The following is a 16,792-nucleotide window of genomic DNA, read 5'->3' on the forward strand; positions in this document are numbered from 1 at the left end:
AAATCTGAGTAAAATTAGGGGCTGAGACCTGAGGGGAGAGTTTTCCAAGCAGAGAAAGCAACAAGTGAGAACACCCCATGGTGAGAGCATGCTTTGTGTATTCAGGGAACAGCAAGATTGGAGTAGAGTAAGCCAGGAAGAACGTGGTGAAGGATCAGATCAAGTAGGGTCTTGTAGGCAGCAGGGGACTTGGGACTTTACTCCGAGGTTGAGCAGAGAGGTGATGTGATGTGTTAAGGTGGAGAATGGACTGCAGAGGTGGGCAGGTCATATCAGGGTGTCCTTTTAGGAGGCTGCTAGAACTGTCCAGGTAAGAAATGTTGACTGGGACTGGGGTTATAGAAGGGAAGTAATGAGGAGGAGTATGATTCTGGATATATTTTCAAAATAGAGCTGACCGTATTTGTTGCTAGATTGGATATGGTATGTGAAAAAGAGAAGAGTCAAGGGTGATTGCTAGGTTTTGGCGTAACCATGAAGAAGAGCTGGCTTTTATTGAGATGGAGACTACTGGCAGCCATGTTTGGAGGAGAAATCACATGCTTGTGTTTGGACATGTTAACCTTTGAGATGCCTGTTTGATACCCAACTAGAGATGTTGAGTAGCAGTTAGGTTATTCTGGAGTTTAGGGGATAATTGAAGGCTGGAGGTATACATTTGTGATTTACCAGCACCTAGATAGTACTCTGAGATAAAATGAGGTCATAGGAGGAGGAGGAGGAGGAGGAGGCATAAAGAGAAAAGGTAGCTGAGGATTGGACCTAGGGACATTCAAGAATTTTGAAGTTGGTCAATGAAGAGAATTTAGTAGGGAGACTGGGATAGGAGAGCCAAGTGAAAGGGTTCTGGAAGCCAAGTGAAGGAAATGTTTTTAAAAGTAAAACATGACTACAGTTGGCCCTTGAACAATTTGGGAGGTTAGGGGCACCAGCCCTCCACGTGGTCGAAAATTCAAGTATAACCTGTAGTCTGCCTTCCATGTAATGCAGTTCCTTTGTATCCACAGTTCCGAATCCATGGATTCACCCAACTGCAGATCAGTTTCAATAGTATTTACTATCGAAAGATATCTGTGCATAAGTGGACCCATGAACTTCAAGCCCGTGTTGCTCAAGGGTCAGTTGGACTGTCAGATGTCGTCACTAAGTTAAATAAGATGAGCACCAACAAGTATTCCTCTTTGGCAACACAGAGGAATCCAGTGAACTTGGAAGAAAAAGGTTCACTGGTGTGGTGGGCCTGAAAGACAGATTGGAGTAGATTCTGGCACGTATCAGATAGCTGTAGGAAATTTCAGGCCCAGGTGTTCCCTGGTGAATTATATAAATAGTTATTTGGTGTCTTGCTGTGAAAAGGAACAGAGGAATTAGCTGTAGCTGGAAGACATTTATTAACATTCTTGACCATAGAGACTTTTTGGTAGGGTGACTTAATTTTAAGAAGAGGACTTTATATATCTGTAGGAGATATTCTAGCCCACTAGTTAAGAATTGGGATTTGGAATCAGATAGCCAGAATTTAAATTTGACCCATGTGTTCTATAGATTTGTTACCTGAAGGATCATCCAGTTCAGATTCTCTGAATTTCGGTTTCATCACCTGTAATTAATAGTGAAGGCGGGGCTTCCCTGGTGGCGCACTGGTTAAGAATCTGCCTGCCAAGGCAGGGGACACGGGTTCGAGCCCAGGTCCAGGAAGATCCCACATGCTATGGAGCAACTAAGCCCATGCGCCACAACTCCTGAGCCTACGCTCTGGAGCCTGCGAGCCACAACTACTGAAGCCCACGCTCCGAGAACCCATGCTCCGCAACAAGAGAAGCCACCGTGATGAGAAGCCCACGCAGTGCAACAAAGAGTAGCCCCAGCTCGCCACAACTAAAGAAAGCCCACGCGCAGCAACAAAGACCCAAAAAAAAGTGAAGGTGATACTTCATAAGGATTAAATGAGCTCATGCTTTTAAAGAGCATTATAGGGCTTCCCTGGTGGCGCAGTGGTTGAGAGTCTGCCTGCCGATGCAGGGGACGCGGGTTCGTGCCCCGGTCTGGGAGGATCCCACGTGCCGTGGAGCGGCTGGGCCCGTGAGCCATGGCCACTGAGCCTGTGCGTCCGGAGCCTGTGCTCCGCAATGGGAGAGGCTGCAGCAGTGAGAGGCCCGCGTACCCTCCCCACCAAAAAAACAAAAAAAACCCCAAACAAACAAACAAAAAAAAGAGCATTATATAGTCAACTGTATTGTACTTTTTGGTGCCTCTCTTTGGGTCTTAGAAGGAGATACTACACTTTGGTACATCATCATTCAAACAATGAGATGACCAGTGTCTATACTAATATTGTTGCAGATTCTGTTTTATCCACTAGTAACTTATTTATATATATATAACTGCATATCTTCCTTTCCCTTTATTAATTCAGGAGAAAAGGTAATAAGTTAGCTAAAAATCGACAAGGAGCAGTTTTTGGAGGGGCTGCTGCTGGGCACTGTGGGTTGGTGGAGGAGAGAGGATTTAACTTCATCCACCAGAAGGTGGTAATTCCATACTCACATAAAAGTTTCCTCCTATTTCCTACTGGCATGTCTTGGTTTCCCTTAGACTGACTTGGTAAACGTTAAGTACTGTCTTGAAACATTTCATATTGGTTGTAGGTTGAGTTGGGTCATTACACAGACAAGTTACTTATTGTCTTCATTCTTCAGTCAGGCATTACTGACTTGTTTAGAATAGATGTAATACATTTTGAGAGCTGCCAAAAATAAATGTAATAGGTGGTGTCCGGGGGCTATAGCTAGGCTTACTGGGCTCTGATCAAACACTTTACCTTTGGCAGGCTCTTAGTACTTGGTAAATTCTCATAGTTGGCTTGTTTACTTAAGTTCTTAGAAGTTCTAAATAATAAAAATTTGTGGCAGATTCAGTTCAGCATAACACATTGTGCCTTTAGCTATAGAATGGTTGAAATGTTATATGTGCCCTCTAATCCAGTCTTAAAAACAACAAAAAGAGTGGATATTTTATATTTTATTTATTCCAAATCTAATTTTCAGAGTCTGTGATCCTAATCCAGTGAAGTCAAATAAATTTATGGCCTTCCTGCTACCTTAATAAAAGTAATTAATAGCCTAAATAAAATAATAACAAAGACTGTCTAGTTAATTTAGAGAAGGCCCAAGTTCCATAACCTGTGAAGCATGGTAAGAAACTGAGTTGTGTATAGCTTCCATTTGCCCCTCTGTTTTCTCTTCGGGGCCGATAGCTTATCTGACCATAAAGATTTAAACCAAGGGGAAATTTTTCGAGTCTCCTGGATTTCATTTTTGGGAAGATTGAGGAAATGATCAGAATCTACTTTCTTTTCACTAACACATGAGGGAGTGAGGGGCTGTCAGCTTTCTTTTTTATGGCTGTAGATATTTTTGGTATACAGATTTACTCTTAGGTCTTTCTATTCCAGAGTCTGATAAAGAGGAGAAACCACAAAATGCTGTCATACCTAAGGAAGTGACACCAGCCCTGTGCTCCCTAATGAGCAGCTATGGCAGCCTCTCGGGGTCAGAGAGTGAGCCAGAAGGTAAGTCATGGCCTCAATTGTTACAGTTAGGTTTGTTTCGTTGCCTTTGATGTACACTATGCATCAGTAGCATCCTTTCATGTGTGTGTATCGGAGGACAAGACGTGTCATGCACATTCTTTGATCCTCAAGTTCCTTCTTCATTTGATTCAGAAGTTAACATGGGATGAAGCGAAGTGAGAGAAATGGAGAAATGTATTGCTCCTCTAGGAGAAAAGGGCAAAAATAATATAATGAAAGAATAGGAAGGGGAAGAGATAATATCCACTAGTGAAATCAAAGAAAATTCTAAAAGATATAGTGAAGAAGGTTAATTACTTCTCTCTACTCTCAAGAACCCTTGTCTTAACATGTTTTGCACCTTTAGTAGGTGGAGCGAGGTCCTTTGTGACAAAGAGGATAATATTCCTTACATGTATATGAGGCATTGCTCTTTATAGAGCTCATTTACCTAAATTATCTGATTTGGAGAACACAGTAACCCTTTACTTGTGTTGCATTCACCTGTGTATGTACTTTAAATGTTGAGAGACACGGAATCCTTTAGATAGTCTTTAAAGATGATAATAAACTAGCTCAATCACTAGCGTCTCTTTTAGGGCCACCTAAAAGAGCTGCAGGTAGGCTTGGCAGTATGGCAGTTCTTAACCCAAGGTTCATATCAGTAATCCAGCATTTGTTTAGTGAATAAGCATGTGTCCTGTTGTGCCTGTGTACCTGGCTCTGCCCGGTCATTTTATCTAGGCTTCACCAACCAACCATGAGAGAATTCATGAGTGTGTGTCTCAGATATGTAATCACAGTAGGGGCTGTACTCAAGATAAGAATAGAGGGTCTTAAAAGTGAATATGTAGGATGAAGGGAAGGTTTGAATGTAATTGGATGAAGATGGCAGGACTTTTAATGTTGGCTAGGCTAGAGAAAATCAATGTTTGTGTAGTTGAGATGTTGAAGGGAGAGTTGGGCTTTAATACGAAAGTTAAGGTTTAGATCTATCTATAACAGGAATTTTTTTTCCCTTTTTTCCTTTTACTATGGTAGCTGGCTAAAAGCTAGTTGAATTTTGAAATATAAACTACTTTGGCTTTATCAGAGTATTCCTTAGCAGATGGTTGCCTCTTCTTATTTTTTTTTTTAATCTTAAGAAAAACAGTATTTATTTCTTTACTCTTATTTCCATTATACTGATATGAAGATGAAGTTATTCTTTAAACACGTATTACATTTCTTGCTTATCATTTGTATTTATGACAGGTGATAGCAAAGAAAGCTATTACCAGATCACTGAATCCCATAAAAACAAGCTGTACTAATGCTTTCTTCTCTCATTCCTAAGATAAAACATTTTATACTCATGTCTTCATTTTGAGGCTGCCACTATTTTTTTATTTAGTTAGTTATTTAGTTATTTTTGGCTGTGTTGGGTCTTCGTTTCTGTGCGAGGGCTTTCTCTAGTTGTGGCAAGCGGGGGCCACTCTTCATCGCGGTGTGGGGGCCACTCTTCATTGCGGTGCTTGGGCCTCTCACTGTTGTGGCCTCTTGTTGCGGAGCACAGGCTCCAGATGCGCAGGCTCAGTAGTTGTGGCTCACGGGCCCAGTTGCTCCGCGGCCTGTGGGATCTTCCCAGACCAGGGCTCGAACCCATGCCCCCTGCATTGGCAGGTGGATTCTTAACCACTGCACCGCCAGGGAAGCCTGCCACTATTTTTTAAATTAGAAGGAAGAAAGGAAACTGGAAGGGATCTTTGAGGTTTCAACCCTCCATTTTGTAGACCCTTAAGCTTCGAGAGGGTAGGTTTGCAAAGCTAGTATATGGCAAAGCTGATGTAAAGCTTAGGTTTAGGGACTTAAATGTCTAAAGAAGCCAACTATATTGCCTTCCATTACAGTCTTTCTTTGTGTGGCATTTGCTATCTTCCTGCACAGTAATACATAGCTTTTCTTTTCTAGTACATAACAGAAGATGTTGTCTGTTAAAAGATATATTTGATTTTGTATGAATTCATTTTGACTAATTGTCTAACATGTCCTGCCTTAAGGAAAAACTCCTTGCTTCACATTCCTAAGCCTTAAGAATTTTTAAATGTAATTTGAATTCAGCTTTATTAAGCCATCCAGGTCACTAGCAAATTTCTAGCTTTCAGTGCTAATTTTGGGCTATAGGATAGGATAGGATATTGACACAGAGGGACTTCAGAATAAATAAACCAAGGAAATAAAGTGAGCCTTCTCTGAACCATGAAATAGCATCTAGAAGGCTGCTTATTGAAGTGGGTTCTAAATGGAGAGAAACAGTCTGATTCTTTCTCACAGATTTTAACGACCGCATTTTCATATTTAAGACCTGTCTTAACTTAGGAATTAACATAGAAGTGTGTAGAGGATCTTAAACATGAATAGTGCTTTTCCAGAATGAATTTTAGACAAGGAAAAGGTCCTTCCAGAAAGACTGAGCAAAAGAAGAGGCTATATACTTGGTTCTGGGGCTGTCAGAATCATTAAGATATAGATAGGAAAGAAAACTTCAGTGAGCAGTATTTCCAAACGTTTTATCCATCCTGGGTCTTGCATGTTAGTTTTTTGTTTTTGTTTGAGCCATATGAGAAGTTAAGCACAGTTTTACAACTCCCCAAAATTGTTATGTTTCTTCAAACAGGTTTGGCTATGACTGAGGGACCTCCATACTTACTGAAAACTGATTCAAAAGGCCACAAACCAAAAAAGAGTGATTTCGGTTTGAAAAAACTCAGTGGCTATGTTTTGAATCTATTTGGATTGATAAATATTACATTAAAATATGATACTAAGCTGGAAAATGTTGTGTACCTCAAGAAACATATAAATGGTCCCAGTTCCTCATTCCTTAGCAGGGAATTGACAATATAGGCTCTGATTCATTTGACTGTTTTATTCCTGGATTGGGAGAGCAATACTTGAAGGGAAAGGGAATCATAGAAAATAGTGCCCTAGTTTTTCTTTTTTGCCTTTAATTATTATTTCCATAGTTTTGAACTCTGCAAACCACTTGTGAATTCTTAGCTCCATTGTTTTATGGTTATATTTCTCTTCTTTTCCTCTTTTCCCCATTAGTTTGAAGGCACATTAAAATCACTATCAGGGCAAATTCTTATATAGTGCTTACTCTGTTTCGGGCACTGTTTAATGTGCTTTACTCCTTTAGTTATTGCAGTAACCTCATGAAGTAGGTGCCATTACTTATGAGGAAATTTAGGCAGAGATAAGTAGCTGCTCCAAGGTCACACAGCTAGGAAGTCTTGGATCTAGAACTTGAACCTAACAGTTTGTAACAGAGTCTGTGCTTCTAGCACTTACCCTGTACTTCCTTTCAAGTGTAATTTCCACATTCAGTCCTATGTAATGCTTGAATGTTGAGGGTTTTGAGGCATATGATTAGCCTGTTACACTCTTGTCCAGGCAATTGAACTCAGTTCCCGACTTCTAGAATAGAACTCTTTATATCACATCAGCCTATAATTTATGGTAATCAAAAATATAGAAAAACCATTTGGGGCTGAGAGGAGGGAATTCCTGTCTTAATACTTGTGAGTTTTCAACTGATTATATGGTTGTTGTTGTTTTTCTCAATATGGTGAAGTACACCAATTGATTTTGAAATGTCAAACCAACCCTGTATTCCTGGGATAAAGTCTACTCGGTCTTGGTGTATTACCTGTTTAATACATTACTGGATTTGATTTGCCAATATTTTATTAAGGATTTTTGCATCTGTGTTCTTGAGGAGTATTAGTCTGTGTTTTTCTTCTCTTATAGGCTTTGTCTGGATTTGGGATGAGTTGGGATCTGTTTCATCCTCCTCTTTTAAGGGTTTGTGTAGAATTGCTGCAATTTTTTCTTGTTTGTAGGATTCAGTAGTGAAGCCATCTGTACCTGGCATTTTCTCTGGGGGAAGATTCTAAATTAATCAAATTTCCTTAATAGGTATAGTGCTATTCAGATTTTCTACTTTTTCCTTGAGCCAATTTTGGTAATTTGTACTTTTCAAAAGAATTTGTTTCAATTTGACCAGTTGTCAAATTTATTGGCATAAAGTTGTTTGTGATATTTTCTTGTGATATATGTAGGATTTATAGTGCTGTTCCTTCTTTGATTCCTTATACTATTAATTGGGGTTTTTCCCCCTTTTTTCTTGATCAGATCATCTTGCTAGGTGTTTATTAATTTTATAAATCTTTTCAGGGAACTGCCTTCTGGCTTTGTTGATATTTTCTGTTGTCTATTTCTAATTGATTTTCACATTTTCACTCTTTCTTTCCTCCTCACTTTCTACCTCATTACAGTAGAAACTTAGATAAGTGATTTTAGATTTTTTTCATTTCTAATGTAAGCATTCTGAGCTATACATTTGCTTCCATGCATTGCTTTAGCTGCATCCCGCAAATTTGACACATTTTGTTTTCATTTTTATTTATTTCAAAATATTTGTTAATTTCTCTTGTGATATGTCCTTTAACTCTGGTTATTTAGAAGTCTGTTGTTCAGCTCCAATTTTTGGAGGGTTTTTAAAGATAGTTTTCTGTTATTGATTTTGTTTACTTCTGTTATGGTCAGAGAACATATTCTGTATGCTTTCAGTTTTTCAATTTATTGAGATTCGTTTTACATCCCAACACAAGGTGAATGTTTATGTGAACTTGACAAGACTGTGTGTTGGGTCGGGTGTTGTCAATTTGAATTGGTTGTTAATGGTACTCAGGTCTTTCATATCCCTGCTCATCTTCTGTTTCATTGTTCTTCAGTTACTGAGAGAAGAGTATTCAAGTCTCCAACCTTAATAATGGATTTGTCTATTTCTCCTTTCTGTTCTGTGAGCTTTTGCTGCATGTATACTGAAACTCTGTTTTTAGGTGTTACTGTTTTGTCTTCTTGACAAATTGACTTCTTTATCATTATGAATTGTCCCTCTTTATCACTGTCAATAGTCCCTGTTCTGAGGTCTCCTTTGTCTGATTGATATAGCCTGATACTGTCTGATATTGATATAGCCATTCCAAATTTATGATTGCTGTATACACTGTATCTTCTTCTATCCTTTTACTTTCAACCTTTGACTTTATATATGCAGTCCTTACCTTGCATTGTTCCTTGGTAACTGAGACTTAATCTCAGTTCAAATTGTGCAAAGCAAGGACTGCCTGCAATTTAAGGTTGGTTTCTTGTAGACATTATGTAGTTGGTCTTGTTGTTGTTTACCAGTCTGACCACCTAACTTTTTTTTTTAACATCTTTATTGGAGTATAATTGCTTTACAATGTTGTGTTAGCTTCTGCTTTATAACAAAGTGAATCAGCCATACGTATACATATATCCCCATATTCCCCTCCCTCTTGCGTCTCCCTCCCAACCTCCCTATCCCACCCCTCTAGGTGGTCACAAAGCACTGAGCTGATCTTCCTGTGCTATGTCGCTGCTTCCCACTAGCTAGCTATTTTACATTTGGTAGTGTTTATATGTCCATGCCACTCTCACTTTGTCCCAGCTTACCCTTCCCCCTCCCCGTGTCCTCATGTCCATTCTCTATGTCTGTGTCTTTATTCCTGTCCTTCCCCTAGGTTCTTCAGAACCATTTTTTTTTTAGATTCCATATATATGTGTTAGCATATGGTATTTATTTTTCTCTTTCTGACTTACTTCACTCTGTATGACGGACTCTAGGTCCATCCACCTCACTACAAATAATTCAATTTCATTTCTTTTTATGGCTGAGCAATATTCCACTGTATACATGTGTCACATCTTCTTTATCCATTCATCTGTCAATGGACACTTAGGTTGCTTCCATGTCCTGACTATTGTAAATAGAGCTGCAATGAACGTTGTGGTACGTGACTCTTTTTCAATTATGGTTTTCTTAGGGTATACGCCCAGTAGTGGGATTGCTGGGTTGTATACCACCTAACCTTTTAAGTGGGGTGTTTAAACAAATAATTATAGTCAATGTTGTAATTATCGATATTTGTTTCTATTTGTCTCATCTGTTTTTGGTTCTGTTTGTTTATTAGGTGTATCTCTTTGTTTTATTTTTTAGGAGTTGGTCTACAGTTTATAGGATACAACTTTAACTTATCACAGTATACTTTCAAATGATACTATAGCACTGCATATATAGAGTCATACCTCAGAGATATTGTGGGTTCTGTTCCAGACCACTGCAGTAAAGCAAGTCATACAGATTTTTTGGTTCCCAGTGCATATCAAAGTTATGTTTACACCATACTGTAGACTGTTAAGTGTGCAATAGCATTATGTCTTAAAAAAAAACAGTGTACTTACCTTAATTGAAAAATACTTTACTTCTGAAAAATGCTAACCATCATCTGAGCCTTCAGTGAGTCATAATCTTTTTGTTGCTGGAGGGTCTTGCCTTGATGTTGGTGGCTGCTGACTGCTCTGGATGGTGGGTGCTGAAGGCTGGGGTGGCCGTGGCAGTTTCTTAAAATAAGACATCAGTGATGTTTGTTGTATCAGTTGACTCTTCCTTTTATGAACAGTGTCTCTATATCATGCAGTGCTCTTTAATAGCATCTTATTCACAGTAGAACTTCTTTCAGAATTGAAGTCAGTCCTTACAAAACCTGCTGTTGCTTTATCAACTAAGTTTATGTAATATTCTAAATCTTTTGTTGTCATTCAACAGTCTTCACCAGGGGTAGATTTCATCTTGAGAAATCACTTTCTTTGGTCACCTCTAAGAAGCAGCTCCTCACCTGTGAAAGTTTTGTCATGAGATTATAGCAATTCAGTCAGACATCAGGCTTTATTTTTAATTCTGATCCTTTTGCTATTTCTACCACATCTGCAGTTACTTCCTCCACTGAAGTCTTAAACCGCTCAAAGTCATCCATGAGGGTTGTAGTCAACTTCTTCCAAATTCCTGTTAATGTTGCTATTTTGATCTCTTCCCATGAATCATGAATGTTCTTACTGACATCTACAGTGGTAAATCCTTTCCAGAAGGTTTTCAATTGACTTTGCCCAGATCCATAAGATGAATCACTAATCTATGGCAGCTATAGTCTTACAAAATGTACTTCTTAAATAATAAGACTTGAAAGTCAGAATTACTCCTTGTCCATGGGCTGCAGAATGGATGTTGTGTTAGCAGGCATGAAAACAACATGAACCTCCTGGTACATCTCCATCAGAACTCCTAGGTGACCAGGAGTGAGCAGTCATATTTTGAAAGGAATCTTTTTCTGAGCAGTAGGTCTCATCAATAGGCTTGATATATTCAGTAAACCATGTCATAAACATGTGCTGCATCATCGAGGCTTCATTGTTGCATTTATAGAGCACAAGCAGAGTAGATTTAGCATAATTCTTAAGGACCCTAGGATATTCAGAATGGTAAAGGAGCATTGGCTTCAACTTTAAGTCACCAGCTGCATTAGCCCCTTACAAGAGAGTCAGCTTGTCCTTTGAAGCTTTAAAGGCAAGCATTGTCTTCTCCTCTCTAGCTATGAAAATTCTAGATGGCATCTTCTTCCAATACAAGGCTGTTTTGTCTACATAGAAACTCTATTGTTTAGTGTAGTCACCTTTGTTAATTGTCTTAGCTAGGTCTCCTGGATAATTTGCTGCAGCTTTACATCAGCACTTGCTGCTTCACCTCGCACTTTTATGTCATGATGACGGCTTCTTTTAAATCTGTTAGTTTCAGACCTTTCTTCTGCAGTTTCCTCTCTTCTCTCATCCTTCATAGAATTGAAGAGAGTTAGGGCCTTGCTCTGGATTATAGGCTTTTGCCTTAAGAGAATGTTGTGGCTGGTTTGATCTTCTGTCCAGACCACTACAGCTTTCTGCATATCAGCAGTAAGGCTGTTTCCCTTCCTTATCATTTGTATGTTCACTGGAGTAGCACTTTTAATTTTCTTCAAAAACTTTTCCTTTGCTTTCACAACTTGGCTAACTGGTACAAGAGGCCTAGCTTCTGATCTGTCTCAGCTTTTGCCTTAAAGTGAAAAACGTGAGACACTTCCTTTCACTTGAACACTCAGAGGCCATTGTAGCACGGTTATTAACCGGCATAATTTCAGTGTTGTGTCTTAGGGAATAGGGAGGCCTGCAGAGAAGGAGAGAGATGAGAGAATGGCAGGTAGGTGAAGCAGTCAGAACATACATATTTATGAATTAAGTCTGTTGTCTTATATGGGCATGGTTTGTGGTGACCCAAAACAATTACAATAGTAACATCAAAGATCACTGATTACAGATGACTATAACAAATTAAATAACAGTGAAAGTTTGAAATATTGAATCACCAAAATGTGACAAAGAGACATGAAGTGAGCAAATGATGTTGAAAAAATGGTGCTGATAGATTTGCTCAATGTTGCCACAAACCTTCAATTTGTACAGAACGCTCTATCTGTGAAGAACATTAAATCGAAGCACAGTAAAATGAAGTATTCCTGTAACTTAAGAATTTTACAGCAATATACTTAGATTTTCCTCTTCCCTTCCTTTGTGCTATTGTTATCTTAGATTTTAATTCAATACATGTTATAAACCCCACATACATTGTTATTATTATCTTTTTTTTTTTTTTGCGGTATGCGGGCCTCTCACTGTTGTGGCCTCTCCTGTTGCGGAGCACAGGCTCCGGACGCGCAGGCTCTGCGGCCACGGCTCACGGGCCCAGCCGCTCCGCGGCATGTGGGATCTTCCCGGACTGGGGCACGAGCCCGTGTCCCCTGCATCAGCAGGCGGACTCTCAACCACTGCACCACCAGGGAAGCCCAATAGTCAATTATCTTTAAAATTTTTTTCAAATGAGAAAAAAGGTCTTCTGTATTTATCCACATATTGACTTTCTGGCACTCTTCATTCCTTTGTGTAGATCCAAGTTTCCATCTGGTGTTATTTCTTTCATAGGGATCATTTTCTGTAGTTCTTTGTGGTATTCTCAATTATTGGCAGTCATAGCTCACAATTTGAAAAATTTTGTATAATACATTGTACATGCTCAGTTTTAACTAATAAGTAGCCAGTATTATGGCTGGGGAAGGGGAATATTTGGGGGGTTTTTTGGTTATCTTTGGAAGTTTTCCCTGTTTTTTAATTTGTTTTTTATTTTTGTGTTTATTTTTCATCACATTTAGAAGCTCCCATCAAGACTGAAGCAGACATTCTGGCAGAAGACCAGGTTCTTCATAGCAATACTCCTAAGAAACCAAGTCAAGATGTTAAAGCAACTGTTAGAAATTTCTCAGAAGCCAAGTATGAGAGCCAAAAGAAAAGTTTTAAAACCACAAATCCTAAGAGGAAAAAAAATTATCGCAATTATCAAACATTATTTGAACCAAGAACACACCATCCATATCTCCTGGAAATGGTAAGTGATTTTTCTTTATGTTCTGATCTTTGTGTTCTTCTTGTTTCTTGAAGATAGAGCTCCTGGGCTTGTGTGTGTGTATTTTAAGATTGCCAGAGACATATGCTCCTTGAAGAGTTATCTATGTATCTTAATTCTGAAGCTGCATTTGAAATATAGCTGATATTTGGTAAATGTAGAATAATTACAATTTTCAAAACTGGTTAAAATAAAGGAATCTAGGTTTAAGTGGTTGGTGAAGAAGTATGTATTGAAGTGTACTGACCTTTTTAAAGTTTTCCTGTTGAAAGCACAGCTAAATACAGTGCAGGCTGAAGGGAGAGAAAGGGTTTTATGTTTATTCTGTGCATTATTGGCTTTATTCTCAGCATGATGTGCTCAAAAATTTATGATGTCTTCAAATAGTAAAGAAGCAATGCCTCTTTCGATTCTAAGTGATGGACATGAAGCTCTTCAAAGATCCAAGACTTTCATATCTAAGAGTGATAGAAATACTCTGAAATTTTTAGTGGCATTGTAAAACTATCTATTGGCATTCTGTGCAAAATCTGATTTTGCCTGGTCAGATATATGCTTCTGCTGTAGCTGAAGTGTTCTGTGACTACACTCTATGACATGTTGTAATACATGTAGACACAGTTGCTTCTTAATAAAATTGATCTGAAATGTACTCTGTTTTGTAAATTTTGGTGCTATTTAAAGTAAATTGCATTTTTTAAATGTTTACCTTATAAGTGGTATATTAAATCATCTTTCTACTGAAAGGTCCTGTGTGGGTGTTTCTGAACTACATTAATGACATCAGAAGTAAAATGAGTAGTTCCATTAAATCTTTTTGGCGAATCACATATAATTCCTTGGTTATGTATTCTAGATACCAGGGATTTTCAGCTTTCTTTCAATTACAGTAAACACAAAAATGGGAAGTTCTGAAAGACCAGCAGTGTTAGGATTTTTTACTGCTAGTTTTATTATTACTATATTTACCATATCTCCTTACCACTTTCTATACTGTTTATAGATTTGGGTTTGGGAGGATCCTGTTGGACATGATTTTTAGATTTAAAGAATTGTAGACTTTTAAACCTATTTTTCCTGTCCTTTGCTTGATAGTCCTAGAGAGGACCTCAAATGTGAACATTTCTGCTTAAAGCTAGATAGTTTGGGGCTTCCCTGGCGGGTTCGAGCCCTGGTCTGGGAGGATCCCACATGCCGTGGAGCAACTAGGCCCATGAGCCACAACTACTGAGCCTGCGCGTCTGGAGCCTGTGCTCCACAACAAGAGAGGCCACGATAGTGAGAGGCCCGTGCACCGCGATGAAGAGTGGCCCCTGCTTGCCACAACTAGAGAAAGCCCTCGCAGAGAAACGAAGACCCAACACAGCAAAAATTAATTAATAAACTCCTACCCCCAACATCATCTTTAAAAATAAAAAAGCTAGATAGTTTTAGTTTAAAGGAAATATTCTTGCATTGTGTTTTAGTAAAATAATTAGTAAATATAATACACATCTTTATTGTTCTGTGTTCTTTATATAGAGAAGGCACATATGCTATTTTAGATGGTGTTTCTTGGATATATTTTATTTACCAGCTAATCTTTTTATTTATCATTTTTTAGCTTTTAGCTCCAGACATTCGACATGAAAGAAACGTGATTTTGCAGTGTGTTCGGTACATCATCAAAAAAGACTTTTTTGGACTTAATACTACTTCTGCAAAAACTAAAGACGAATAGGTGTCTGGTGTTTTAGCACACATATCTGAAGCATGTAAAATAGTAGCATCTTCAAGTTTGTGGAAGAAAACCTTTTTTTTTTTAAAACTGGATTAGTAATTAAATTGTAAGCCTCATGGGCTATTATGTAGGATTTTCAAGTCTTTCCTTTGACTCTATACAAATAAATACATAACTGATTTTTAAGACTGTGTCTGTATTGTTGGGATCGTACATAATATTTGCTGGCAAAATTCTACTTTTTATTTGTGTTTATTGCTGTCATGTAAGGAAGTCTGCCCTTGGGCCAGGTAAGAATTGAAGGTACTGGTTTAGTGGTAAAGAAAAAACTTTAAAAAATTTTTAATTCAGCTGAGCAGAGCTATAGGTTGGGGAGAGAAATACAGTCATTTTGTTTTTAATACGGGAGAGGAAGAGTCATTCTTTAACTTCAGCAAAGGGGGATATATTAAAAATAAACCAGAGCAAATTAATACAATGAGAAGGTCTTAAAATTTTAATTTTCACTTTATTTCAAAGGACATTTTTTATTTTTTTGTGGTACACGGGCCTCTCACTCTTGTGGCCTCTCCCGCTGCAGAGCGCAGGCTCCGGACATGCAGGCTCAGCGGCCATGGCTCACGGGCCCAGCCGCTCCGCGGCATGTGGGATCCTTCCGGACCGGGGCATGAACCTGCGTCCCCTGCATCGGCAGGCGGACTCTCAACCACTGCGCCACCAGGGAAGCCCCCTCAAAGGACATGTTGAAATTCACCTATTGGCATTTAAGTAGCTCAAATATTGATCATTTGAAACATTACAGATATGGCCTCTGTGTGTGTTTCAATTCAGTTGAAGTGCTTCTTTTTGGTATGGTTCAGAATTGGACCTTTTAAAAAATTTTTCCTTTGAAAAATTATGTAAAGTATAGTACTTGATGAGGTTCAATTCGTTTCTTTTAGCATAAACAGTAGTTTGTGAAATCATGGTACTTGAGTTTTAAATAATTAAAATTTGTCCTATAAAGATAGTAATTGAACCTTCTAAAAATGTTTTAAATAAATAGCTGCTATGATCTTTTTATCTCCTATAATACCAGAGGTTCTGGTCTTATGTTCTAGTCATTTGTGCTAGCTAGTGCTAGAGCTCTGCTCTTTTGATGTACAGCCAAAGGAACTGGATTTTTATAAATTCGTCTCTTGTTGTAGTTGGAAAATTAATTTTATCTGACGTTGTTATTATTGAAATCCATGAATCTTGCCTTCAAGAAATAAGGCAAGAAAGCTGGTAGCAGGTCTCTGCCCTCTTGTTCCCCTACATCTGTAAGATGCCATCCCAAATCCTGGAACACCAGGCACGAAACACCATGACATCACAGACCTGAAATTAAGATTCGTACTGAAGTCAGTGTTCCCCAACCTGGTAACCACCATACAGACCTTTTTATTCTGCTTTACTCTATTCCTCCAGTGAGCCCCATATTTTGGAAAATTATCTGTCCAGTTCATTAATTCAGTTCGTATACTACTTCAGTGGATTCAAGATAGCAAAATGAATAAGGCCTTGCATTATTCAGAGATGTGACTCTTAACCCAATTCATCTTATCAGGATGGATAAGTAACCAACGTTACAAACTGACTTAATATTCAGATTTTGACTGGTCTGCAGTTTTATCACAGGTTAGCATGCAAATTCCATAGGCTTTTAAATATATAAAGGAATTCACAGACTTCTAGGCTACTTTCAAAGAACCACTCTATCTCCAGGGGTGTTGGCAATCACTGCTTTAAGGTATATTGTGCAATGTTTTATTTTCAATCTTTCTTGTTTTCTAATAAATGTACTTAAAACTGAAAATGCCCCTCTGAGTACTGCCTTGGCTGTGTCTGACAGTCTTAAGCTGTGGTGACTGTTGTTTATTTCTAATGGGTAATTTCAGATTCAGTTGCCTTTATATTTAAACCAGGAATTACTTAATGTGTTTAAAATTTCCAAGCAGATAGAGTGTAACCTGTATGGTTTCTTCTTTATGGAATGCATAGTCAATATCTGTAAATAGTCTATGAGTTATGGTGGAGGGAGGGGTGACTTGCCTGTTCTTTTTTGGATTTAACTTAATTGTCAGACCTT

At 38.4% G+C, this 16,792-nt stretch overlaps 1 protein-coding gene across 1 annotated transcript in view; it reads left to right on the plus strand.

Annotated features, from left to right (window-relative positions):
- NUFIP1 (nuclear FMR1 interacting protein 1) overlaps positions 1–14,875 on the plus strand; it is a 42,217-nt gene extending 27,342 nt beyond the window's left edge. Inside the window, exons 8-10 of the mRNA XM_059041867.2 lie at positions 3,455–3,571; positions 12,712–12,944; positions 14,566–14,875. Coding sequence (XP_058897850.1) covers positions 3,455–3,571; positions 12,712–12,944; positions 14,566–14,682 — 467 coding nt within the window. The 3' untranslated portion in view covers positions 14,683–14,875. The remainder of the gene's footprint in view (positions 1–3,454; positions 3,572–12,711; positions 12,945–14,565) is intronic.
- The last annotated feature ends 1,917 nt before the right edge of the window (positions 14,876–16,792 follow it).

The sequence above is a fragment of the Kogia breviceps genome, chromosome 16 (genome assembly GCF_026419965.1).
Source record: "Kogia breviceps isolate mKogBre1 chromosome 16, mKogBre1 haplotype 1, whole genome shotgun sequence".
Classification (NCBI taxonomy): domain Eukaryota; kingdom Metazoa; phylum Chordata; class Mammalia; order Artiodactyla; family Physeteridae; genus Kogia; species Kogia breviceps.